Source organism: Tinamus guttatus, unplaced genomic scaffold (assembly GCF_059628265.1).
Source record: "Tinamus guttatus ecotype Peru unplaced genomic scaffold, ASM5962826v1 Tinamus_guttatus_pri_ptg000601l, whole genome shotgun sequence".
Taxonomy (NCBI): domain Eukaryota; kingdom Metazoa; phylum Chordata; class Aves; order Tinamiformes; family Tinamidae; genus Tinamus; species Tinamus guttatus.
Window position 1 is genome coordinate 2,057,812 of NW_028289135.1, and position 26,609 is coordinate 2,084,420.

The 26,609-nt window shown below is 37.6% G+C and overlaps 1 protein-coding gene across 1 annotated transcript; it reads right to left on the minus strand.

Moving 5' to 3' along the window:
- Positions 1–26,348, minus strand: COG2 (component of oligomeric golgi complex 2). The gene is made up of 18 exons (XM_088534908.1): positions 26,274–26,348; positions 23,709–23,870; positions 22,891–22,956; positions 21,814–21,894; positions 21,080–21,183; positions 19,752–19,860; positions 17,806–17,985; positions 17,142–17,266; positions 15,800–15,926; positions 11,987–12,126; positions 9,068–9,129; positions 7,708–7,859; positions 6,737–6,937; positions 5,913–5,985; positions 4,858–5,000; positions 3,634–3,773; positions 1,798–1,978; positions 1–432 (listed from the first exon to the last, which is right to left on the minus strand). Exons 1-18 carry the CDS (start codon positions 26,343–26,345, stop codon positions 331–333), a joined length of 2,220 nt encoding a protein of 739 aa, XP_088391034.1. The 5' UTR covers positions 26,346–26,348; the 3' UTR covers positions 1–330.
- Between the last annotated feature and the right edge of the window lie 261 nt (positions 26,349–26,609).

Sequence of the window (26,609 nt, forward strand, 5' to 3'; positions counted from 1 at the left end):
TTAGGAAGATGATTTATTACATATTATTTAAATCATATAAGCTCATTCTTTTACATAAGATTTACACAAAAATAAAAAACACTTTCTTTCACTTTTATTCTATAGTAAAAATCTTAGAACTTTTGACTGCTTTCCATATAATGGAAACCTGATAAATTTTCGGTCTTTTGGTTAAACAAGTCTATCTTGACGTAAGATGCACTGATTTCTTTACTGATACACATTAGGAAGCACTTAATTTGAACTAATTTGGTAAAATAAAGACAAGTTAAATACTCTTCTTTGTTAAAGGGACACTGCTTATCTTCAGTCACATGCTTTCAAAAATATTTAGGATTGTTCCACTGTAGTCTGATCCTTGGCAGTTAGAACAATATCTGTAAGCGCTGAAAATCCTTTTATGTTGCTTGTTGGCAGGCCCATCTTTTGTATCTGAAAGACATAAAGGAAGTGTTACTGTCCTTAAACACTGCAAGCTCTGGTTCTATTTAAAGTATTTAGCAAAGCACATGGTTTGTCTTGCAGCGTGTAGTACAAGATGGCCACGCATACAGGACACGCTATCCAGCTCTGCTCAGTAAAGTCTTTCCAGCTAACATAGGGTCTCACAGGAAAATATTTAACCATCCTCCAGGCAACTCGTAACTAAAGCCAGCTGGAAGTTTTTCAACAAAGCAGGCAGAAGAGAGAAGCCTGGCTGTAACTTTATTTCTTTAATATGTTGATTTCAACTGAAGTTTTCTCAAATCTTAAATGAAGTTTCTAGGCAAAGCTTTTAAAATAAACAAGTACCCACCCAAGAACAGCCAACAATGTGATGATGGAATCATTTCCATCATTTAAAGAGCCTATAGCTCTACCCTAGAACTTCATGGGGGATGAAAATAACTCCACAAAAAGAGAGGTTGCTAAGATTCTTTTCTTACCTATGAAATCTACTGCTTTGACAATTAGAAAAATACCACCTTGAGAAAACTAACCATGCACTGAAGAAAAACCTGTAACTAACCAAAACAAACATGAAATTGCTCTAAAAAGGTGTTCTTTGACTGGAACTCTGGGTGATATTCACATGTATCGAAACAATTCCCAAGTAATTATACATAATCTATCCTAGTACAACTTAAGCTCACACCAAACACAGGTAAAAGAACAAAAACCCACCTACTCCCAACCAAATCGGCCAGATGATTTTTGTTAATAAGATTCCTCTACCTCACACAAATCCGCTTCCTCATTCCGAGGCAGAATGCATCTACCTGCTATAATGCATCAGCAGCATCTGCTCAGAAGACCAATGACAACTGTTTGGCAGCTAATGAAATTAATTTGCACTTAGAAGTTTATTTCTAAAGATTATGCATAGAAATAATGACTACAGAAACATGTATGTTTACACAAATTCATGTGAGCTACTGTACAGATTTCCTGGAATACTTTTTTCTTTTAATTGTGTTACTTAAAGTTTCATACTTGACACTGAAAGGAACTTAATAATAAACAAGGCTGAGAACTTCAAAATCCCTCAGAATAGACCCTTGACTGTGCTTTCTCTCAGTACTTCTAAACACTAAGCAGCATTTGAAATTTGTGCAGTGAAAAGCACAAACTTTTCATTTCTACAATACAGCACAGGAAAGCATGCATTGCTCAAGCTGCATGTATAATCACCAAGGTTTCAAGTCACCTACACTGTACAGGTATAAAATCCAAAGCTTTCAAGACCAGACAAATAAGTCCAGCTCCTTTCATAAATCACTGACTCTAATAAGTCAACTCGCTTCTCCTTCAACTTACTTGGTCTCCAAAGTACTCAACATCCAGGGCCAGCTGCAGTCGGATTTTGTCATCATCGCTCATGCCCCCATTCGTACCGACAGGGCTTGGGGTTGCAGATTTTCTGGCCTGCTTCAACCTTTTCAGACTTTCTTCCATTTTCTTGACAGAACTTAACACATCAGATACAGTTTCACAATACCTAAAAAATCAAAGGAGATTAACAACAAAAACAAACAAATGCCCACACATCAGTACCTCACTGGCCTCAAAAAAATATAGATGAATGCTGAAACGAATGCTCTTCCTTGAGAGGAAGCTACTGGTATTTCAATCATTATCAGTTAATCAATATTTCCCTTCTTAGTGGTATGGATGAACCTGAAGACTACAATTCAGTCAGGAGTCAGAAGCCTCCTTCTCACTGCATTTTTTGACAAGTTCATACAAAAAGATTTGAACTCAAATAAAGTCTGAGTAATGTAATTTCTCAATTCCAAATAAGCTGAGCTAGCTCCTATTTTCAGCAATACAGCCTCAAGTAAAATTTTATCTAGAAACAGGACAGCAACAACAGCCTGACAGACTAAAAATATCTGCATTTAGATGAGTTCTAGAAATGCACGTGCACATGAGAGCATGCGGGCCCATACCAAACAGAAGTGCCAATTGTTAAATGAAGATGATCTAAATAAGACCCTCAGGAAGTTGGCAGGAAGTCAGAAGAACACTAATGTTAAATTAAAATTGGTACAGATAAAACATCACTTTGCACACACTGTATGTGTCCTCATTAAAGGAAGTTTAGCATCAAACAAAAACCAAAATCACATAAAGCAAAGATCATATAAAAAAAATCAAAAAAGCTCTATGGAGTAAAATCCCACATATAAATAGGAAGGACATAATATCATACAAGTTAAATCACTGTCCAGGGCATCTATTATTTACTAAAAGAAGCTAAGGGCAGAAAACAAAATAAAATTAAGAATGGTAAGTCATCAGAAATGAAAACAGAATTTAATCATGGGTTCTGGGGAATTAAGCAAACGAGCCTACCAAAATACCTCAGCATTTAACCTAGTGCTTAGGTCAGTTTTGGTAACACTGACATGTAAGGTGACAAACGACCTTTTGAAAAGAGCAGCTCATCCTGGATGCAAGAAACTGCATAGCAACTACTTTGTGCACTGTCACTAGGTTTACTGAAGCTTTAAAACAAGGCTAAGATACATACATATATGATATGCATATATATGTGTTATAATATGATATGCATATATATGTGTGTGTGTCTGTGCATTACGACTGCCTTATTAAATTGTTCTGGTATTTTCAACAAATACCACTGAATACAGAATTTCAGTTATATCTTACTACACCTATTACCTAAAGCATTTCTCTATTTTCAACCATAAACAGGTAGCTCTTCAACATTTTAAAAAAATACAAAGCTTTTTGAAAAAGGGGGGAAAAAAGGGGGAGTAATCTGACTAAGGGTCAAGCAGAGATCAAATTTCTCAAAAATGTCACCATTATTCACTGAAAATAAAATGAGTTTAAGGACTTCAGACACTGCTGAAACTAAAATAGAAGTTTTAGGTCACTGTTGCAACACAACACTAAAGACCCTTCTAATGCCCTACTTGCAATCTGCTGGATGGCACAGACCTGAGTACGAGTCAGATACTCTAGATTCCCAAACCTGATTTTCATTTACTAAACACACTACATCAGAATAACTTAGCACTGTCCCATGCTAAGAGAGGCATATGCTCTTGTTTTTCTTTTTGTGACTATTCAATGTTTAGTGGGTTTTTTAATGCACGCAAAGAGTGTTCTGTAGGGGTCTCTTACTTCTGTGTGCTTTCACAGAGAGCACCTTCCAACCACTGATGAATCACAGGCTGCTTCAATATATCTTTGTATTCATTCTGCAGTCGGTAGAAGGGCTTAAGAGCACTGTCAACATATGGAGAAGCTTTTGTTGGCACTTCCTGGCAAATGAAAGGGAAACAAAGTAGGAAAAGTACAGGTAAATAAGGGATTAATCTGTGCTGCAGACTGAGGGGAAAGTGCCCTCCCTGAGCCCCAGAGAGAAAAGCTTGTAGACAGTAGGATGACGAGCTAGGCAAGTAGTTTTGCAAGGGTTCAGGCTGGCAGTACTACTGCATTTGAAATGCTGGATCCAGACACCTCTATGCAGATCCATTTGGTTGCTTTTGCACTGCGATCCCCACCACTCTGTGTACTAGAAAGATCCAGACTCCACACAGTGGAGGTTAATGGAAATTAGCCCTCCTAGGACAGGAGCAGGTTGATGGAAAATCCGAGCTGTCTCTCTAGTCTTTATTAGTTAAGGCTTTATGCCACAGATTCAGTCAGACTGATGGCCAAAATGCCATCCCATTCACAAAGCTCAGAGACCAGGTTAACTCCCCTGAACAGAAGGCAGTTAGCTCCTATATCTCCATTTTGGCACATTAACCCATTAACTGGTTAAACAACCCATGGATAATAGAGAGCTGATGTCAATGCACTAAATCACTATGTAAAGTTTGTTTTGACATAGCTGAGCTAAGCTAGGTATGGTATTTTTCCCCTTAGACTTACATATTTTATTCTCCTTCCTTAAAAGAAATTTACGTAAAAATACTCTCTGTTAAAAACAGAACAATCTAATCATTGCAAAGATTAATTATCGCCATAAATTCGCCATAGGGTTGTTTCATCTTTTTAAAATAATTTTTGATTAAGTATATCCCTGAAAATAACACAGTGAAAACCTTGAGCTGAATAAAGGGAAGCAATAAACTACTTAGTTTCTCTCTCTTCCATCACGGTTCTACTCATTGCCCTGCCTTCTATCCCAAGCCTGTCCCCTCATCACCGTTATGTAGCTAAGATTTTTGAAAATATAATTATTTTTCTTTTCAAAGAAGCAGTAAATTATCTCAAGTTCTTTAACACGCTGGTTTAATTGAGTAGTAAGCAGATACAGATAGGTCTGGAAGAAGTCATAAGTTCACTGCCCAGTTAATGTTCTTAGCATAGGCCTTTCCACCTGCAACCAACACTGACCTTATTGGTTCTCCTGTACAGCCTTGGGACTTCCAGAGCACTCTTCAGGCAAGTGAAGGCGGCCTCGCTGAGATCCTGGATAATCCTGTTATTCAAGGTAGGCATGCAGGCTGATAAAGAAGCCTTTGAGTCTTCCAAGGCTCCTATTGAAGTAAAAGTGCTGCAGTTTAACTGAAGTTAAACTGCCCAATCACAATATAAACAAAATTGTGAGACTCTACTACCATCCTGACCTCACTCACTCTCCTAGATGATTACTAGTGTCAAATACAGCAAGCATATATACATACCAGTAGCAAATCCTTTTATCAAAAGTTCCTCAGCCAAAAAAGCGGATGGAGGTAATCAGGGGAGAATAAGGCAACATTCAGGGAAGGGGTTGGAATCACAAAAGGGCAGATTTACTAAGGAAACTATTTCTAAAATATATTTATATATGCTTTATACATAAAGTATATAATACTATATAATACGTCTTATATTGAATCATATCTATCTATATAAATGAGAAAGGAACTCCTGTCCTCTTAAAGTATTCAACTAGCAAAGTTCAGAAACTCTCCTCCTTGCATGATTCATAGGGCCAGAGAGAGCCCTCTTTCCTGTACAATATTTGCACTCAACCATGACAAGTTACTTTTAGAAAGAGAAGAGAGGCCCAACTGTGAAGGATCTACGCCAAAGTACCAGGGAGCTTGGACTGGGCCTGTGACTTGGTCAACTAGTCCAAACTTCTGGGTTTGGGTATTCTGGAATACCAAACATCAAGAGAAAAACTGAGACAAGTAACTGTACGTGCCTGCTTGGCTTGGATGCTAAAACAGCACTTTAGACTCACTCAAGTCAAAATTGTTCCAGATTTGATACTTCTGTTCAAGGTAGTTTCTAGGTAACATTTTAATGTTAATGTAGGCTTCACTACGTAACAAGATGGCCAGTATGCCTTTTCTTTTTGTTATTGTAAATAAAACTGTAAAAAAGTTCTTATTTTATTTGGTTGGCAGTAGGGACTTGGATAAAGGGGGAAGAGACTGAATTCAACCTTTCAGCTTTACCTTCAATACAAGATACATTCCTGAATCCAATCATTTCGAGCTTTGGTTTAATCATATCTAAAATGTCAGGAATCTGGGAAAAATACAAATAAGATACAAATATGTTATGAAAGCATTTGAATTATTTCTACATTCCGCAAATAAAAAGACTGTTGTGTTTAACCTTTTCTTGATTTTTCTACCTTTATATGAGAAGCCAGTAATAAGAGAATGCAATACTCATAGTCAGTAAGTTCTACTACCTTATGATAGCCCTCAGAGGAAATGATTCATAATTTAGTAGGATATTGTCATCTCAGATGCACTTGCAATTTCAGAAGTTACAGAAATTTCAACTTGATCAAAAAAGAAAATACACACAATAGAACTTTGTGAGATTCTAGAATATTAGTAAAATAAAATCATGATGATGAAAGCCTTCTAAAGCTCAAATATTAAAAATAGTAAATATAAAAAGAATAAAACTCTCATATTAAACCTGAATATTACACCATGCGCTGAGATACATGAGATTTCACTCGTAAATTGGGCTAAACCCAGCAACTACTGATAAAAACTTTAAATATCTGAACTGATTTTTCTGTAATTTGCCACTCATATTAAGCACAGAACAGATGCTTCATTTCAAGTGATACTTTTTGTATCACACTATCTCCATTTCAGAATTTAGAACAAAAAAAATATATATATACACACATATATATATGTATATATATTGCATATATACAATAGCTTAAATAATCTAGTGCACTGAACAAGAAGTCAAATGGTACAAGATTATAGATCCATGAGAAACCTCTGTGAGTAAAGTGGCAAAAACAAACCTGGTCCTGGAGTTTATCCAGATCTGCAGCGATATATATCAGTTGAGTACTGGTTATAGAAGGCAAGGGCTGAGTTTCTGGAGAGGACACATTCCCTTGGTCCTCATTAAGACTGAGGCTTACAGAAGATTCCTTTCTACCAGTTGCCATAGATTTTTTGCTTTCCTTCATACTGTCACTGGAAATGGGCCTTGCAGAAACCTGAAACAGTATATTGAGGTGAAAAAATAACCACAGTGAGGGCTGATAAAGCCAGATACACACAGTCAGCATAAAAAGAATTCCTAAGTTTTCTTCATTAAAATGCAACATGTGTGAAGGATATTGACGCTGTTAGCTTACATAAAAAGAAGAAAATATTTATTAAGCAGTTTGGGGGTGCATTAAGGAGTTGGAAGATTTTGAGGTTTTTTGTATTACTGTTGCAGCTTGGAGCGGGTCAGGAATGCCAGATAGCAACTTCATAGAAGCTGGAACTGACTTCGTTTATTAGCTTTTCATGCAGTACATTTATATGATTCTTAACAATTAGTGATGTAATTACACAGGCTCCTAATTGGTAGACAATGATCTAACTCAGACCCTTACAGCCCCCCTTACTTGTTTAGCTCATCCTTTTAGTTCAACAGCTCTTTTATTCCCTCTGACCTTGGTCTACTTTCTTATCTCCTAGTTAGCACTCCCTTTGTTCTTTCACTGAAACCTGAAGGCTGGAATTGAGCAGGCCTGCTGGGCAGCCATGTACGCGGCTCTCTAGCCATCCCTCTACATATTACAAGGCAGTCTCTTTGTTAATAGCATATTTTGCAGTGATCATAAACTGGATAAAAGTTTATTAAGCACTTTGAAGTTTGTGCCATAAAAGGGGGCCTTTTTAAACTTTTTTTTAAAAAAAAAAAAAAAAAAAACTTCAAAGAGTCTCCTACTGATGGACATAACCAATCAAAAACATAAGCACGTTCTTCTCTTACCTCACTAATAAATACAGAGTAGCGAGCCAAAATTTGCAGGCTAAGTTTCCACAGACGGTGTGCTAACAACGGCAAAAACATTTGATCTGACCAGCACTTCTGAAGGCTCAGCCAGACCATATGAGTTGCTAAAAGACAATAGGAGCTTCCAGCTGAAAGAAATAGAAAACAAAGGTCAAGTTCAAATCATATTTTAAAAAGATGTAACACAAAGTGTATTTACATTATCTCAAAATTTATCTTTCAAAAAGACACCATCACAAAGTAGCAAAGAGGATTTATAAAGCATTGTCTGAAACAACACTCTTAAAATAATAGCTCCACACTGCTTTGATTTCAAACTCTGCTAAGTCACACCATAACTGTTCAAGAAAAAAAGAAATGAAAACCTGCCTGCAGGGAATACACTAATAACTTGGCCAAACAATCCACTTCATAAGTTAACAGTTCCAGGACATTTTTGACAGTCTTATAACCAGGTTTTTATAAAACTACAGTTTCTGTGACAGTTACATCAAAACAATCTTCTACAAATATTTACTGAAAACACAGTAAAAATACTTTTATTGAAAACAAGCACTTTTAAGCAGTTCAGGCAGTAACATTTTATAGCATACACTTTGAGAGCTAAGCTTGTGTCTGCAAGTTCAGGATAAATACCTCGAAATTTTAGGACTTATGTATTTCTTCACTTCTCCTCTCTTTAGCTGTCATTAAAAAAGTATTGTCATGTACATATATATATATATGTACAAACACATATACTTTATATAAATATTACTCAAACATATTTTGTTCTTAGCTGTCTTCATCTTCACAGACATTCACTCCATTAAATGAAGTAACAATTTCTCTGTTTGCTATATATTTTTATGGAATAAATCTGGTTTCCTGTTTAATCTTTTTCCTCTACTACTTGCTACACTTGCTTCCTCATTTCCTCATAAATCAATTCACATTTTTGGAGCAGATAGCAACACTACAAAGAATAGCAAGCCTAAATACTGCCAACAGACAGTCAGAGCTCTGCATAGTTCTGTATCAGTTAATAAAATGCAGCACAGTCTTTTGGCTGCCACTCACAGGAGACCAAATGCCAATTTAGTCTCTTCTTGTGCTGAGGAGACAGTTTCACAAACATGTTGATGGCTACTGTAGGCAGGCTGATTTCAGGAAAAAAACAAGCAATCATGGAACAGCATTTAATCAATTCACCAGAAAAATCACATGATCCCCCAGAATTCATGCTTCTAAATACTTAACAGGGAGAAAATAACCACCAAAACATAGGCAATTTACTAATAAAGCCATTTAATTTCTTTCAAAAGGAGAAATCACTGATTGTAAAATAAACATTTACCTGGGGCTTCTTCTAGAGTATCTGAAAGTGCTTCTTCTAAGGCCCCTCCTATCTCTCTAAACCTGAGAGAAAGAGAGAAGCATTGAATATTACAAATCAAAAATTGTGTAACTTGATGACTAAACATTTTTCAGTATTCAGACATTATGTGGTATTCATACACGAATAGCTTTAAGCATTTGTTTTCCACTCCGTATGAAATACAATTGAAAAATAACTGAAACTTTGACAACCTTTGACATTACATAGACAGAAAACTTATACGCTGGGAAACTATTAACATTATAATCCAGAGCAGTATCAGGATAAAAGCTCACAGACACTGTCAAGTCCTTAGCTTTTTCTGGAGGTGGAAGGAAGGTGTTTTTTTTGGGGGGGGGGAGGGGGGGGTGACGGGTGGGGCAAGCGTTGTTCTTTTTACACTGAAAGTCAACACATTGTCTCATATTTGCTTTAGCTGTCCTTCAGGTATGACATGTGACATTGGAGCCTTCAGCTTTCTATATGTTTGTTAGTGAACAGTGACACCGGGTTCAGCAAACAATTCTCTACCGAGTTACCAAAAAAACAACAGTTCCTCATTGGATGCCTTTTTTTCTTTTTTAAAAAAAAAAATATATATATATGTGTGTGTGTGTGCGCGCGCGTGTGTGTAAATATATATTTTAAGAGAGAACTATAAAAGCAAAAGTTAATACTAAATGCTCCAACTATTTTCCATATTCCAAGATATATTAAGTAAAATACTGTTATTTATCTATCTAAAACTTCTTAACAGCTGTATGAAATTCTTCTAAGTTTTCCACCAACACTGAAAAAAGCTACCGTTTTCAGGTTCCCTATAAGAAGTTCTGTGGTCATTTGATTTTCCTCCCTTTTTTTTGCTTTCATGTGCACTACAGCAACTCTGTAAGTCTCTCTGTCCAACTTGCTGATTATAAGCCTGTACAGATCATCTTAGAGCCTCTTAACTCATTTTCAGACCAGAGCTGGGGCCCACCTGGCTCTTCTTGTTCAAAGTCCTAGTGACTCTGACTCAAGGCGTGTGCCACCTGCCAGTGACACGTAAGGAACCTCCCTCTCCTCAATGTCACTTAATCACCACCAGGTAGCAACTAAAGGTGTCTTGGAATAATTCCTGAAGCAGCTCCAAACTGGTGAAAGACCCAGACCAAATATTTACAAACTACCTAATTTTCTAAAGGAAAAACCTGTTCCTCAAAGGATTGCTTGTTTTGTACAGGCTTTAGCAGGAAAGCTAACTGTAAATGACATTGCCAGTTAACACTTCAGTAAAAAATCCTGTATAACTTGAGGATATTAACACACCTCAAGGAAGAAATTCCCCCGATATACAAAAAGGACATGTTGTATTCTTTCCACAATTCTGCAATAAAAAAAATCGGATGCAACTCTGGAAGTTATCAGACAATTCCCATATAAAAGAATGATATGGTGAAAGTTGAACCAGCTGCTCTTATCTTACTTATTGGAAATAGTGAACTATTTACAGTAATCTTTATGGAAAATATTTTTTTTTAAAAAAAGTTAATAGATAAAAAATAAGCCAGAGTTCAAAATATCCAATGAGAAAAAAACATTTTTGAACCAAAGGAATAAGCTGAAGCTCTATTTCAATTTTATGAGCAAGTATATCAATGCTTGATCAAATGGCCACTTACTAGAAAAGTTGCACTTTCAAAAGAAAAGGGGCAGATCCACAAACCTACTAAGAATATACATTTGTTGTTAAAAGGTTTATAATTGCTATAGTTCATGGACTCTTTTAGTCTGTGCAGAGTCAGCACTGTACTGAGTGCTACTGCCTTTTCCCTTGGGCCAGCACCAATATTTGTACAGTAAAGTGGTTTGGAGAAATTGATTGAAGTTGAAAGTCAGTGGTTTTTTGCCCAGGGTTATCAGTTCCTCAAATTGGCTCACTACCCAGCCAGAGGAACAGCTCTGGCAAGAAAAAAAAAAAAAAAAAAAAAAAAAAAAGCAGAGATGTCAGTGGAGGTTGGGGCTACCACTCTACAAGATGCAGCAAGTCACTGAACCAGTGACACTGCTCCCAGGCTCATGCTCCTGTCACTAACTGTGCATCAGCTCCAGCACTAATGACATTCCTGGATGGGACTTTTCAGCAGCATCCACTGTATAAATGTGGCTGTGGTTGTACCACTATAAGCATTTAGTAAGGCATGCAATAAGCTAGGTCACTAAAGTGCTCCAGGTTAAAAAGCAAACAAACACCCGTATTTTCTTTGCTTAGCCTTCCTTGGAGTTCTCCCACTCTTTTTTTTTTTTTAATTCCAGATAATTTGAGTAATCCAATATATAGTTCAACTCAATAAATAGTTGCAGTGGAAGAAATAAATGGGCTGGACACTGCGAAACAAGGGCAAGAAAACTGTATACTTGGTTTTGCCAGCAGAAAAAAAGGTGTCAGCTGGCCGCAATGCAATACTGAAGGGTATATTTTCAAGGTACAACACAGCACAGACACTCAGTACAGTACCAAGTTAACTTACTCAAACCTAAAAGCAGCATATTAAAAATCATTTTAACAGAGGGGGCTGTAATCCACAGTAATTATTAAACCAAGTAATCTTTGCTCTAATATGGATAGAAACTGAAAGAAATACGGAGCATGAAGCCGGGACAGGAAACTTGTAGCTGCCTGTGCTTCTGACCACCTTCCCAGCTCACACAGCTGGGTTACTCTCAGAGCAGAGCAACCTGCTCACGTGCACGGTGCTGCCTGGGAACTTTCAGAAGCCTTTGGACCAAAATTCTACTATGCTTTGTTGACAAGTAGAACTTGAGACAATGAGAAGATGTGATCCTATGCCAGACCTAGTTGTAACTGAACTCTGCTTCTAAAAGAGGAAACAACAACAAAACACAGCAAATACTAACCTTATTTGAAAATAAACAGGCAAATTCCATTTGTTGTTAAAACTGTGGTAGGAAGGATGAGATCTTAATCTTTTCACGCTGGCCTGTGAGCCACACTGCCGTTCAAATTTCCGTACAAAATCCATACTAGTAGTGTACTTCTGTATAAAGAGAAGGAGTGACTCTCATCACTAGTAGCATCCCGTTAAACACTGAAGACCACAATCCATACAACAGAACTGCTGAATCAGACTAATGATCAGCTCAAGATTAAGGGTGGGTTGACAGTGACCCACCAACTAATTGAAAGGTTTTAAAATCCCGGACTGCAGTGAAACCCGAAACCAATTATCCAGTAGCTACTTGCTCTGATAAAGAAAAGTGGTTTATGGACTACGTTTTTAACTCACTGTTAGGATTTTTAGCTGCATTAGCAGCCCTGCCAGCTCAGAAACTGAACCAAAAAAACAGCCTGGGGAAAGGGAGAAGGGGAAAAGAAGGTGGCAAAACGGTGCACACAGTACTGGAAATAAATAATAAGCAAACAACGAGATGAGATGAAATAAAACAAAAAACACACATATCCAAGCACACAGGAGAATGAAAACATGATTCCCTTCTCCCCTCCCCTCTTTTATATAGGATCTATATGATGGGAAGTTGTACCACTGCTTCCTCAAAGATACCTGGTTTTGTAAATCCTCAATATTTGCAATAGAATTTAGAACAACTCCAGCTAACCCTTTCAAACTGCACTCTTAATTAGATGTTCAGAAATAGTGTTAGTACACTTGCAAGCAAAGAGAAATGGCATCAATTCTCCAAATGCACTTTGGGCTTACTCTCAACTCTAAGCTATTAATATCTAAATAGCAACAAAATAAAAGATAAATCATTGGCAGTGTTTTGTGAAACAAAAAGCTACAAAGCACTTGAGCTAAAAACAGAGGACTAAAACTAAAAATAGTACATTAAAATTCTAAGTCACCTAACACACCATGAAAATTGTATAAATAAAGGAGTCCAAAATATAACTTACTATATGCAAATTTCAAGAAAAAATACAGACATAAACCAAACTGTACCTGTTTCTCTGGAATTCAAATGTATTTATTAAATCATTGCCAGCTTTATGAAATAAGCCTGAGTGAATTGCAGTGTTTCTGACTGCTGCAGTAAAAGCAGCAGGACTGAGAGCTTTACCATAACCCACAGGATGTGAAGGATATACCAACAAGACTCCCACAAAACAGTAAAGCATCGATAGGAGCAGGCCCAGAGGGGCTGCTACAGTTTCTGCTCTTGGGTTTGGCACTGCAGGACTTGCACAGACAGAGGCAAGAAGCTCTGGTGCTGGGTACCTCAGGACGCCTGTAAGCTTCCATTAAGAACACTTACTTCTTTTGACATGAAGTTTCAGTGTATGAAAAAGATACTTCAGAAATTGCGCAAAAGCTTTTAAGTAACTATTTTTATTCCAAGATGGCTTTATTTGCAACACAATGAAGCTGTAAAAGGTACAGAAGTTAAATGCAGAATGAATGACAGCTTAATGCTTTTTCAGACCTCTTAGCAAACCCAGCACTCTAGAAAGGCAAGGAAGACATTATTGCTCTGCTGCCTTTAGTCAGAGATATATAAACCACATACTCTGAAAGGACCTACCACTTTCAAAAACAGAAGACAACTTAGAGATATCTATCTATCAGTAACATTCCAAAAATAGGAAACTGCAAGATTGTTTCCCATTTGAGCTTCTAGGATTTTCTTGTTGATTCCACAAAGTTATTTAAGAGAAACTAAAGCAGAAAAATGCAGTAATTTTCAAACACAGAAATGTAAACTTACAGTCTCGAATCCATGTTTAAACATAAAAGCAGTAACAGTTTAAAAGGCCCTGTCAGAGTAGGAATCTGACTCTGAAATAAGGGCACAGTAACCTGAAATAGTTTAAATGTCAACAACAAAACAGAAAAAACACTCCACTCAATAAAGAACTATTCGGACTTACATGTTTATGATTGCCACGCTATGCTCTGCTGGATGATTTAAATATACACACACACATTTTTTTTCTTCCATCCCCTCCCTCTACCTATAAACAGGTAACACTGCATACTCCCAACTTCTCAGCATTGAACACCCATAGTACGCATCTACAATGTAACCAAATGAAACTGGAAATGACTTTCCTGCATTTTTATCAACTTAGAAAACAAAACTACTAGATTACTTTCTAAAATCTGCACTGTATTACTTGTAATCTAGGTAATGCAGGAAACGGTTTTAAACTCTTGTTGTTGCTGTTCTTAATTCTTAGCTACTCCTATTTGTCTTTACAACCATTCTGTAATTCTGTGATGATACTTGACATTTCAACTTATATATTTTTGTGATATAGTAATCTTTTGGTGATGACAGCATTGGTCATTATCAGCTATGATGACCACAACTGTTTTAAACAGCCAGTCGTGTAAAAATAGTTCATATAAAACAGTACACTCAGATCTTGTGAAGATAGAAACATTTTTATGTAAACCAAGTAGCCCAGAGGAAAAAAGCACAGTGCAGCTCACATTTTGTGCTCTGTAGTGCATTAGGTGAAGGTTTCCAGAGTGACTGATGATTTATGGGAAACTGAAAAATATTCTCATTGAGAAAACCTACCACGTCCTTGCCATAACATGATCGGACTTTTAACCTTTTTTCCTTTATGCTTCTTATTTAGACCCAGCCCTGCAAATATTTATTCTCATGCTTGCCTGCCTTTAGTTATTCACTATATCTGCATAGAAGAGATCTCAGGAAGTCAAAAACAAAGTTTTGTATTTAGCAGTGACAGTTCCTGAACACAGAAAATATTTACCCATGAACTACCACTAGCAATATATTAAAAATTTCCCTGTATTTGCCCTGATCTTCTTTGCCTGACATGTCCATCTTGAAAAGAATTTTTTTCACACTAATCACAAACCAAGTGCAAGGAAAAAAAAAAGGCGGGGGGGAAATCCAAATATTTAAGTAATCACACTTAAATATGTACAGAGAGCACATGAAGTAGAGCGGAAAGCTTGTATTTTCTATTTTGTGACATTTTAATAAATCAGTGCCAGAACCTATCTTCCTGCTAAGCCCAGCAATCTGTTCTACCATTAGTAAGAAACCATCTTTTAGGCATGCAAAGCAGCTCTGTTCCCAAAGATAAAAATACATGAGTAACAAATACTTAAAATTCATTTTAGAATACAATTGTCTCACACAGTTTGTAACACTAAAGAAAATAGTTCTTTTATGTTCTAAACCTTATCACAGATTTCATCCAAGCATTTTGGTTCTTTCAGTTGCCTTCTGTTGCTTTCTAGTCATAACATCACCAGTAGTACTGCAAGAGTGCAAAGGCTAAAACACGCAGAAGAGGCAAAGAGTATTTCCTAATTTTTCCACAGTACAGCACAAGCTGTAACCCAGATATTTAATTAACACAACAGCCTTTCCCAGTCTTGAACAAACACTGGAGTCATGCGCCCCTGCCTCCATTTATGTAGCAATTCAACAGCTAAGAAGAACATTTGTTTTGGCGGTAGATGTTAAGGTCAAATTCACATAATTAAATGACTTCCAAAACCTTCTGTATGAGGCTTGTGGACACATCTGATAGAAGAATTGACTCCTGTGGAAATTAAATCAAGTGACATGAGATAATTTCCTCTGAGACATGCAAAAATATGAATTTACACATAAGCAGCAGGGGAAAAGAAAAACTAGAGAACACGACTCATTCAGCTCTTCTTTGTGTTGAAGGAATGACAGATAAAACAAAGCAAAATTAATTACCTCATGAAATACATCTGGGTTTCCAGGGTTAAACAGTGATGGTAATTTCTCTTCTAAACCACGTACTATTTCTGGCCACACTGAATTGACTAAGAAATCATATCCAGGAACAATATTTGCCTTTTCACTGAAATAAAATTGCAATTATTCCAAGGTTACATTTTACACTAGGCTTCTATTCAGAGGTACTGGTAACTAAATTACAAGGACTGAATTAGAAAAAAAATGTAATTAAGCTTTTGTTTTGTTTTAAGCAAAATATTAATTTGCTTAAACTGCTCTTCCTTTGAAGTTTCTTCTCTGACCCCAGTCTCATCAAATGCATAATATTTTTACAACTCCAAAAATGTTTCCAAATTTCATCAGGTATTTTGCAAGCGTGTTTTCAAAAGTACCTTTCAGCTGTTAAACTTGAAAATACACAAGTAAAAATAGGAGTTAGCAGCTCCAAACTTCAAAGATATCAATAAGGAATAACTCAAGGAAGGAAATGAAATACTTGCATAATTCTTGTTGTATTTATATATGATTTTGTGCTTCCAAGCAAAAGGTTGAGTTACCTGACTCTGGCAATTTAAAATTTCAGAACAGAAAAGACATAAGCATACACCAGAATCACTCTGTTATTCAGAGATTAAAATCTGCTGAGGCATTAGAAGAATTGAAATGTTAACAAAATTTAAAGTCACTAAGAGCTCATCAATGGATGACTAATTAGAAAGCAGTTCTGCACTTTCTAGGGGCTACATCCAAAGCTCTGCTAATCACAGCAGTCTACTAAATTAACTAGCCTGTGGACAGATGAATAAGCGCATACACCTGCATAGACCTGAATCTTACGAACTTCAAAAAAGGCAACTTAATTGCAAAAGGAATATGCACTTTGAGCAGGTAGGGAAAGTACTACACAAATCAATTAAACCTGAAGTGCAAAACATGCAATAAACCAGTCAGATCTCTGGGGACCATCTCCACTTTTTCTTTTTTTTTCATTTAATGTATGCTGACAACCCAGTAACTTTTGAACTCATTTTCTAGTGGCTTTGTTATTCCTTTCTCCTTGGACGAAGTGCATGGTCATGTTTCCTTGATTCAGTTTTACTACAGAAATATAGGATTCTTTCCTTCACTCCTCTCAAACTGTGGACCTCAGCACCAATGAAACTGTTCATTATTTTGTTTTTAGAATTATGAACATGAGAAATCAACCATGACTATGAATCTACAGGAACGACTTGGTAAGTCATCTGTGTAAGAGAGGTAATTTTGCAAGTCATTTCCTCAGTATATGACATTTACTGTAACTTTTGACTGTGATTGAAAGAAGCCCCAAGATACTTGCCTTGAAATAGCTCCCCCCGTTACTTCACGCAAGAGCCGGCAATGATGCGGAACAAACTCCAGTAGTTTATTGTACATAGCCTGAAGGCCATTGGGATGCGACTGAACATACTGTTCCACTATCACCTGCAGGAAGAGCTGAATGTTAATTTCAGAAAAGTGAATGAACTATAGTAATGTAAGAATTACAGATGACACTCAGAAGTTCTAATGCTACAACCCCAAATACTGCAATACTCGGCATATTATTTTTCAGGATTTTTTTTTCTTTCAAAATTATACAGAGCTCAAGCTTGCCAGCTTGGGTTATTGTTTTCCTTCATGCAGTACTAGCCAGCTTGACTGGCCACCAGAATAGGAATGGGCTTCCACCTTTTAAACATTAGCCACTGCACCTGACTCCCTACCCACAGAACACATTGCTAGCACCTGAAACAGTCTGTAAAGGTAAATGGGTGACTAAAAAGAATCTTAACTTGATATAACCAAAATTGGTGGCAGACATATAGAATTTTTCCACTCCCTTCCTTAAATAGGAACAAGTACACTGAAATTGTTCTACAGTTCAAAATAGCAAAAGGATGTTTTGAAGTTACTAAGCAGAGCTGGAGAAGAAAAACATGTTTCCAGGTCATATTTTTCTAGAATTTTTGATTTTATCTTACCTCATCGACATAAGGTTTTACAAGCACTTGACCAACTAATGCCTCTGCATCTCTTGTTTTGTCAATAGTTGCGTAAGTGCGAAGGCAGTGACGTATTATGTCAACATTTGAAGTCTGCAGGCCTTCCAAGAGCAGCCCTTCCAGAGACTGCTGCAACATAGCTGTTATTCCAGCTATACGCTATGAAGAAAAACAAAACCAAAATGTATTTAAACAAAAAACAAAAGAAACAAAACAAACACCTCAACACACACACACACACACACAAAAACAAAGCAATGTCATCATTGCTGAAGTAAACTCTTTTGAAAATAACTTTGAAAGGTATACATGTTATGCTAACCGTCACTATTAAGAGAACATTAACACAAGCTAAAGGGTTTGCAGATGCCAGCTCACAAGTATTTACTACAATAAATTAAAAAATGCAACTATGTTGAAAATTATCTAGTAACTTAAGGTCACATATATACTGAAGAAAAAGGTGAATAATTGTTCCCTGTTCACCACCCTCTTCACAAAGCTTTTCAGCATTTATCCCTCAGTGTCAAAGACTAAAGTAAACAGCAAGTTCCCAGCACCACTTGTCTCATTACTACAAAACACAGACATTGAAATACACTGGCAAAAAGTGACCTGCCATTAGATTGCTTCTGGCTTCTGTTTCTGCCAAACAGCTGCTTCTGTCAACAAATATTCTGGTTTGCTAATCAGTTTTCCTGATCTCCTGCAACATCTCCTTCACTAAATCCAACTCATTGCTACACTCCCTACAGACACACATCTGGCCTGTGACACTCCAGTAGAATTCTGTATTTGAGGCAACTTCAGCATCACACATGAGTCTAGTTACAGCTGAAGTACTAGTTTAAGCATTCAAATATTCCCGTTTTTTTTGTATATTGCATTGTGTTCATCCATCCGTGATTTTTTTTTTAATGATTACAGACTCCATTCTAAACATCTGAAGCCTGTTACTCTATTATTTGCTGGTCAAGAAAATGAGAATTTGATGATCCTTAGAAGCAACAATTACAGGACAGAAGTCCTGGTGAGTTTCATTAAAGAACTAACATAGTGGGGAAACATCAGGGGTCCTCCTACCGTATTACTCCATTTTTCACCCTTAAGTCTTATATCAGCCATGTTGATAAATTGGTGTCCCAATCTTGTGAATTATCCCTGAATCAAAATAGTACTATCAAAGTCTTCACTGAAACAAGTTTAGACTGTCAACAGTCATATGCACATAAGGAAAAACTAGAATGATGAAGTACCTCACTAGCTCAGAAAGCCATCCAGGATGACAGCTTCCATGCTAATCAGTTTGAAGTATTTCCCCATCTCTATTTTGCCCTATTGAAACTGCCTCCTTTTAAGCACTAGTCAAATGGAAGGGAAAAGGGGAAGGAAAAAGCAAAGATGACAACAACAACAACAAAAGTAGTATTCATATTTCAAAATAGACATGAGCCTCCTGGCTTGAATACCTAGATTTAGGCAACAAATATTACCAAACAACAAACTAAAAAAAAAAAAATTAAAAAACAAAATAAATTCAAATCAATCACTCAGTAGGCTGACTCCATCCTTTATTTTCTGATCTGTAGAGGGCAGCTAAAAAACTACAACATAAACCTCCAGAAAATCTCTATAAGCCTGCAGGCCTCACCAACAATAACACAACACACAATAGGCTGACAAAAATATGTCTGCTCTATTTCCTAGTCTTATTCCAATTTATTTATTCTAACGAAGTTAGGAAACAAAGCATAAACACTCAGAGGAAATAACACTTCTAGTCAAATGACAGAAAATCGTCTTGAAATTCATTTCCCCCATAAACCAATTAAATAGAAGTATAAGGGAATTAGATATTTGTCTGCTAATTACCTTGTTTTTGCTTGATCCCATGACTGTTAAAGTGACTATTATGCAATACTTACTGGTCTCACTTTGTCCAAAAGGGGCATTCCTTTACTTTGCACTGCATGAAATTGTAGCTGGTTAAATTCTGTGGCAATTCTCTCTAAAACTTGTCCAGTTAAAAGTGGGCTGGAACAGATATGATACATGCAAAATCAGAATACACAGTAAGAGCCTTTCAGATAAGCTCCTTTTGATTTGAAGCAGATAGATAACAGTCTCCCTAGAATTTTGTGATACGCAATGCATAAAGCAGAAGCTGCAAGGCCTGGCCTCAGCAGTACAGAGAACTGTTCTAAGAGATGCTGTTGCTTACTGTCTTATGAAAAGCCAGTTTTAGAAAGCTAAGCAACTGTGTTAAGAAACAAATCTGGATGGTCAAGAGCTCTTATTTCCCTTCCCTATCATGTGGGAAAAAGATAACAACAGGCATCTCTAGAGAAAGTCCTACCTCTCTCAATTCTGAACAGTACCAATAATTACTCTAAATTTTGAGCCATTCAAGCACAATCTTGCATCCAAACTTGATTCTGCAAAGTGCTTCACCTTGCCTGAAAAGGTTTGCATAGGCTTTGTCCCTCTAGATACGGATCTATTCTTTTGCCACCTTCCCCCATTCACTACCAGGTGATCCAGTACACAGAACTAAAGACCATCAGACAGTTTCACATGCAGATGAGTACATGAAATCGTCTTTTGCTTCCATCACAAGTTGCTCTTTACCAGCATCCAGGTGAACATTTTCAAGCACATAGCTAATGCACCAGTTCCACAACTGTCAGAAAGAAATCTTCTATTCCTTCCCAAAGGTAGAGGGAGAGGATACTTTCCACAGAATTGCTAAATCTTGGGAGCCTAACCAGTTTTTGCCACAAAAGTTGTCCTCTGCCAGAAGTACTGCCTGTGTGGTTTGCCTGCCTCAGACTACTCTCACATCAGTTTTTTCATTTATATACAGGCAGAGAAAAAAAAAAGAAGAGTTATTTCATATTTTACTTACAAATAACATTGGAATAAACTGTGGATTGGCAGAACTGCAGAAACTACATCAGATTTGACAAAATTAATGACTTTTACAGAGGCAGAGGTGAGAGGAGAAGGAGAAAAACCTCCAAACTAACTTCAGAAAGTTCACATTATCACTGATCGTATGACAAATAATTCAGAACTTGGGAGATCATGTGTTCTGTGAATAACTGGCAGATTAAATCTAAGAAAAGTTTTAAATTGACAACCACTTACTTCATCACAGAGTTACCGTCTAAAGATAAAGCCTAATGTAGCGAAATGTTACAGACAACACCACCAAAAAATTGACTAGTTACCAACAAAATTGATTATTTATTACCTGTTTCCCTCTAATGAGGAGAATTCTTTAGTGCTTTGTGAATGTAGAATTTTCTCAATTTTCTCAACTGACTGAATAACATGAATAAGTCTCAGGACACACATCTGTAATTAAAAAAAATATATATAATTTTTTTTAACATCTGACCTCAATCCCAGTTTATATTACACAATAACTCTGAAGACTGTCTGGTTGGCTTCATTTTGCTGGTGTAAGCTTTGTCCCTACATCCTGAATCATGTCTCAGTTGCTCACATATGAGCAACATATATATGAGTATATATATATGAGCAACATGACATGTTGCTTATATAGGCCTATAAAAGCCCACAATGTTACGGTTGGAGAACAGCTCTTTTTATCCCACATTTATTCCAAGCTGGGCAGAAAGACCAATGTTTGGTCATTTCCGCCCCCGATTTAAATTTTTATTTCAATTACATTCACAATGTGCAAGTTTATAGACAACCACGAGTAGGCAGAAAAGTCCAATTAAAGTTTAAAAAGTCAACCAAATTCAACCCACATGTTTTTGGTCAACAGAATAAAATATGGATTTACAAACAGTTAGATACTATAAATAAGTGTGCCACCCAAAACTTCAAAAACTAGTTTTACAAGTGCAAAAATCTCTGCATGGTATACATCTAGATACCTTAGAACTTCGAAAAATTTTTTCTTTGGTTTAATGGCCCTAACAGGACCTTTTCAAGGCAACCATTTGCTTGCTGTACCTTTTTTCTTCTAATATCTTCTTGTTTAGACATCCGATCATCTACTGCTTGAATGCCTTCACTGACACATGACTTAAGACTCTGTGAGAAACAAATTCAGTATGAAAAGCTGGCTACCCATTACAAAGAGTTTTAGACACCTTAGATCTTTAAAGTTAAAGCTTAGATTTTGAGTTAAAACATTTACTAGTACTCACATAGTGCTATTTTTCTGCTTATTCCCCCCTCCAAAACACACTTAAAGGCAAACTAATAAAAAGAAATGAGAGAGTACATCAACTTCTTTCAAAGTGAACAGATCAGAAATAAAATAACTGAAAGTATAATCTGTTCTCAAAGTATTGCCACCACAAGTATTATTATTTCAGGCAAGATTGTTATTTTACTTGCTTATAGAGGATAAACTGTACATTTGCCTGTCACAGAAGACTAGATGATAAAAAATATGTGATTTTATGCCTTGAAATTAAAGTTATAAATCAGATCTAGAGTTGCATTTTGCACACAATGTAAAAGATGCATATCACATAGAAATGTTTCTGTTTTAAACATCAAGGCTGAGATATTTTGAAAAAAACATTTATGCAACAGACATCTCTGAAGCAGCTGCAAAGAGAAAGATCATGAAGAATTGCCCTTTACTAATTTCAAGCCACTGTGGGAGTATAAGAAAGAAATAGAATATGAAAGATCTTCTAGAGTATATTCTTTAATGGCTAAGCCATATGGCTGAGCAAAAAGTGTAGGCTGTATATATTTTATTTAGTACCATCTTTGAATTACTCCCGTTTTAATATTTCACTATATGCTCATCCTGCAACTGTCTGTTCATTCACATACTTAAAATCCTTTGACCCTTGATTGTAAGGGACTGTAAAGAATGAGTGTTTACTGCTACTACACCTGCTTGAAAGCACAATACCTTCATTAGGTATTCAGTCATTACCTTCACTAACAGGTTAATTTTGAAAGAGTTCTTCAAAATAATTATTAACATAAACAAAGAATGCATATCTATATGATATGGAAGTGATCTTAAGTTTAGCAAACTGTGTATAATGATTGTTTTGAACATACCAAAACTTCTTCTCGTAACTGCCCCAAGGGTACTGAAAGCTGATTAAGAGCCTTGTCCATACCAACCTAAAGAAATTACCATTAAAAAAAAAATCAAGTTCTATGTGAATTATTGAGTCATCATTTTAAAGATACTGAAAAAGACACCCTCCTTTATACAGTCTTCCAAGTACAATGCAGATATGTTCTCTTAATGCCTGAAATGAAGGCATAAAGACACGAGACTGTCACATAATACCCAAAATGAAACAAAACCTAGACCTATGAAATTTACCCTGACCTTTACCATTAAAAATCATAAACTTGAACCTTTGACCCTGTAAATAACCCAATAAATGGAAGTGAAGATGCAAATACAGTGGGTAAGTCACTTTCATCTGAGAATGAACTACAGTTCTCACTCGAGTGAGTCATATTTTTACCTACTTACTACAGTACACATACTTTCAAGTTTCCTGAAAGAATCCCTTGGAATGCGCATATCTGTATCTTTCCATTCAATTTAAATGATTTATTCAAGTTTTACAACTATCACCAATTGAAAAAAAAGGGTTTGCCTTAAGCATACCAACATAATGAGTTTAATCATTTTAAGAGAAAAAGCATTATTATGGAATAACAGCAGTTTTGCACAAAAGTCAAGCTCTTCACGTATGATCTTTCAGCTTCTCTCCATGCAAGGGGCTGCACTTAACATTTTCAACATTTTAAAATCTAACAATGCAAATATAAGTGCTGCGTATTTTTGATATGGAAAATAAAAATCACGCTGGAATACATGAAGTTTAAACTACAGAGGACAACTTATGAGCACTTACTAGATTTGTTGAGAGATTAACAAAGTCAGCATAATCCTTATTTATGAGTTCTACCATGGCAGTTTTAAGGAGTTTGTAATAGAGCTCCAGATCCTCTCGGAGCTCTTCCAACTGCACACGTTTCCTGCAGTCAGATACGAAGTGGTCAACATCAAAATTCGGCTGAAAAAGAAACAGGAAACAGAGAAGGATACATATCAAAAAAAGTTCAAACCAAGAACACACATGACTTCTTAGAATACATATGAACTTCTCAGGATAAAGTATTGCATAGACAAGTGAACTGATCGGTTGACTTGCAGTCCAAGAACAATAAAAAATGCAAATCTTAATAGCTTCGTAGTCTAACCAGGATACTGTTTTCTGGTTTATACTGCATAACATTACTAGAAACAAGAACCAGTTACACATTTTCTCAGATCTAACCTACCTTATAGCACTACAGATTTACTTTCTTTAACCAAAGATTACTTTTCAGTGAATATTGAGACTGAATGTAGGTTTTTGAATGTAGGTTTTTAAATTCTTTGTATGCTATAAGTTAGTGGAAAACCCTTGTGTACTCTCTCTCAAACGTAAGCATTTTTCGACTTATAACAGAAAATACAGATCCCTCACAATTTTAAGGTAGAAATGAAAGATTTTTTTCTTAAGCAAAACTATCAAATCTTCTTTGATAAAAGTCTAGCCTATTCGACATGAGAGGCATCATTGCAGTTGTGAATAATTCATGTTTAACAGGACTGCAAATAAAATTATTCAAGTCTTGTATCAATCATGTTTGGCAGAGGAGTCTCTCAACCTGATAAGCATTTATTAATTGACTTAGTCAATATTTGATATCAGAGTGCAAAGTTGGTATCACTGAGGATTCCAGACAGGTGTTTCATTGAGAAGACTTCAAAAAACAAATCTACGCGTACCACAGAAGATGCTGAATGACTGCTGAAGTCTGTGCTGCACATAAAGATCCCTAAATCTTTAAATCCATTTTGATCCAATTTAAATCAGATGTTATACTTGCCCAAGAAGTCCAACTTTCTCGCAAAAAGTGTGCAACTGGTAATAAAGTTAGATAACGCTACTTAACTGGAGAAAAAGCAGGCCTCTTCTAGTAAAACAGAAAGTGCACAAAACAGCACAAACCAACAGAAAACAATCTCCCGCATTTCTGTCCTTGGCAGGTGACTCCATAGTGAGGGCACCTTTAAAGATTCAAATTAAAGGGACTGTGCCTCACCTTTGTTGAAATAGTAGCGACGTGGTCACAGGAAACAGCACTGATAGCACAAAAAGCTCATTGCCACTACCTTTTAGGCCTACTGTTGATAGTAAAATTTCGCAAGTCCACATTTTTGCCACATAGTCTTAACTAGCCTTAAGAGCTAAGTGTTTCTTCACGTGAACTAGTTTTCCATGAAAAACAGTAGCTTGTCAAAGCAGTCGTATTTTAGAGAACCCCATCACTTCCAATGCCTGTTCTGCCAAAAGGGAAAACAAAACCAAACAAAAAACACCTTTCAGCAAACAGACTGCCAGCTCATCCACCAACGAAGCTTGCAGCTCTGCAGCAGCTTCACCAGCTACCCACAAATACCCCTTGCGATGCCCAGAGCCCATGAGCTTCCAAGCCGTCAGACTCCTACAGGGAGGAAGCAGCTGCTCCAGGAGTCCTGCTAGAGGCACGGACAATGCTTGAGACCTTGAAAATCAGCTGAAGCTGATTGCAGATTTTGCTTTCACAGAGAACGGGACAGGTTTTGAGGCTTCCATCACAAATATTGCCAGAGATTTCTGACTAAACTGGCCATGGGACCACAGGCCTCCTGCAGCTGATGCATGACTGGGGATTGCCCCGCGTAGTTTCTGATTGCAGCAGAAAAATGCTACCCGATTCAGCACGCACTAGCAAGGTGAAATTATACATTTCTGTCATCTCCATAGAAAATCAAAGCAAAACTGCACAACTTTTCACCTGAAACACTGAGAAAGCGACACACATGTCGCACCTCCTCAGCCCAAAGAGAGGGAACAGTCCTGATGATTTGGAGTACTTATCAGTTGCAAGCTGTATTAATCTTACTTAACCAGAAAATAGAACTTTCAAGCACCAAAGCCTCCTTCTGCTTCAACACAAGTCACAGAGCAAAGCACAAGGCTGCAGCAGCACAAATTTACTCGCAGGGATTCAGTGGCACTCAGGGATTCGCGGCCTCCAGAGAAAATCACAAGTAGAGACTCTTTAAAGATCTCAGATTTAAAACCACGCATTCTTATTTCACCGTTGCAACACGGGCCCCTAGCCCCAGCTTTGTGATGGTGTCACACGAGCCACCGCTTGAAGCCTGTGGGGAAATGAGGCCCCTGGAGAGCCCCAGCGGAGGCTCCGCGGGGCAGCCCCCGAAGCACGAACGAACCCCTCGGGATCTCATCTGAGCTTGTGGCACAGACTCATATAAATAAGAATAAAATAAGAGCTCCAGCTATTCCGGGCTGCGGTGGGAGGCCGGGCCCCGGTGTCCTCCCGCCCGCAAAGCGCCCCCGCAGCCCGGCCGCCCCGCGCACCTTCATGAACTCGTCCTTGTCGAAGCAGAGGTTGTCGGGGCCCCGCGGCAGGTTCATCCTCCTGCCCTCCATGGCAGCCCGACACGGCGGCAAGAACCGCCGCGGCCGCCGTAACGCCCCCCCGCAACATGGCGGCCGCCGCGGCGGGCGCCCCGCGGCAGCGCCCCCTGGCGGGCTCCGAGCGGCGCCGCGCGGCGCCGCGACATGGCGGCGGGGAGGACGCGGGGGCGGGGAGGCCTCGGGGAGCCGCCGGGCCGCGCCGGGCCGTGCTGGGCCGCGCCGTGCCAGGCCGGGCCGCGCCAGCCCGGCCTGACAGGGCCCTCATTACGTGCCCCA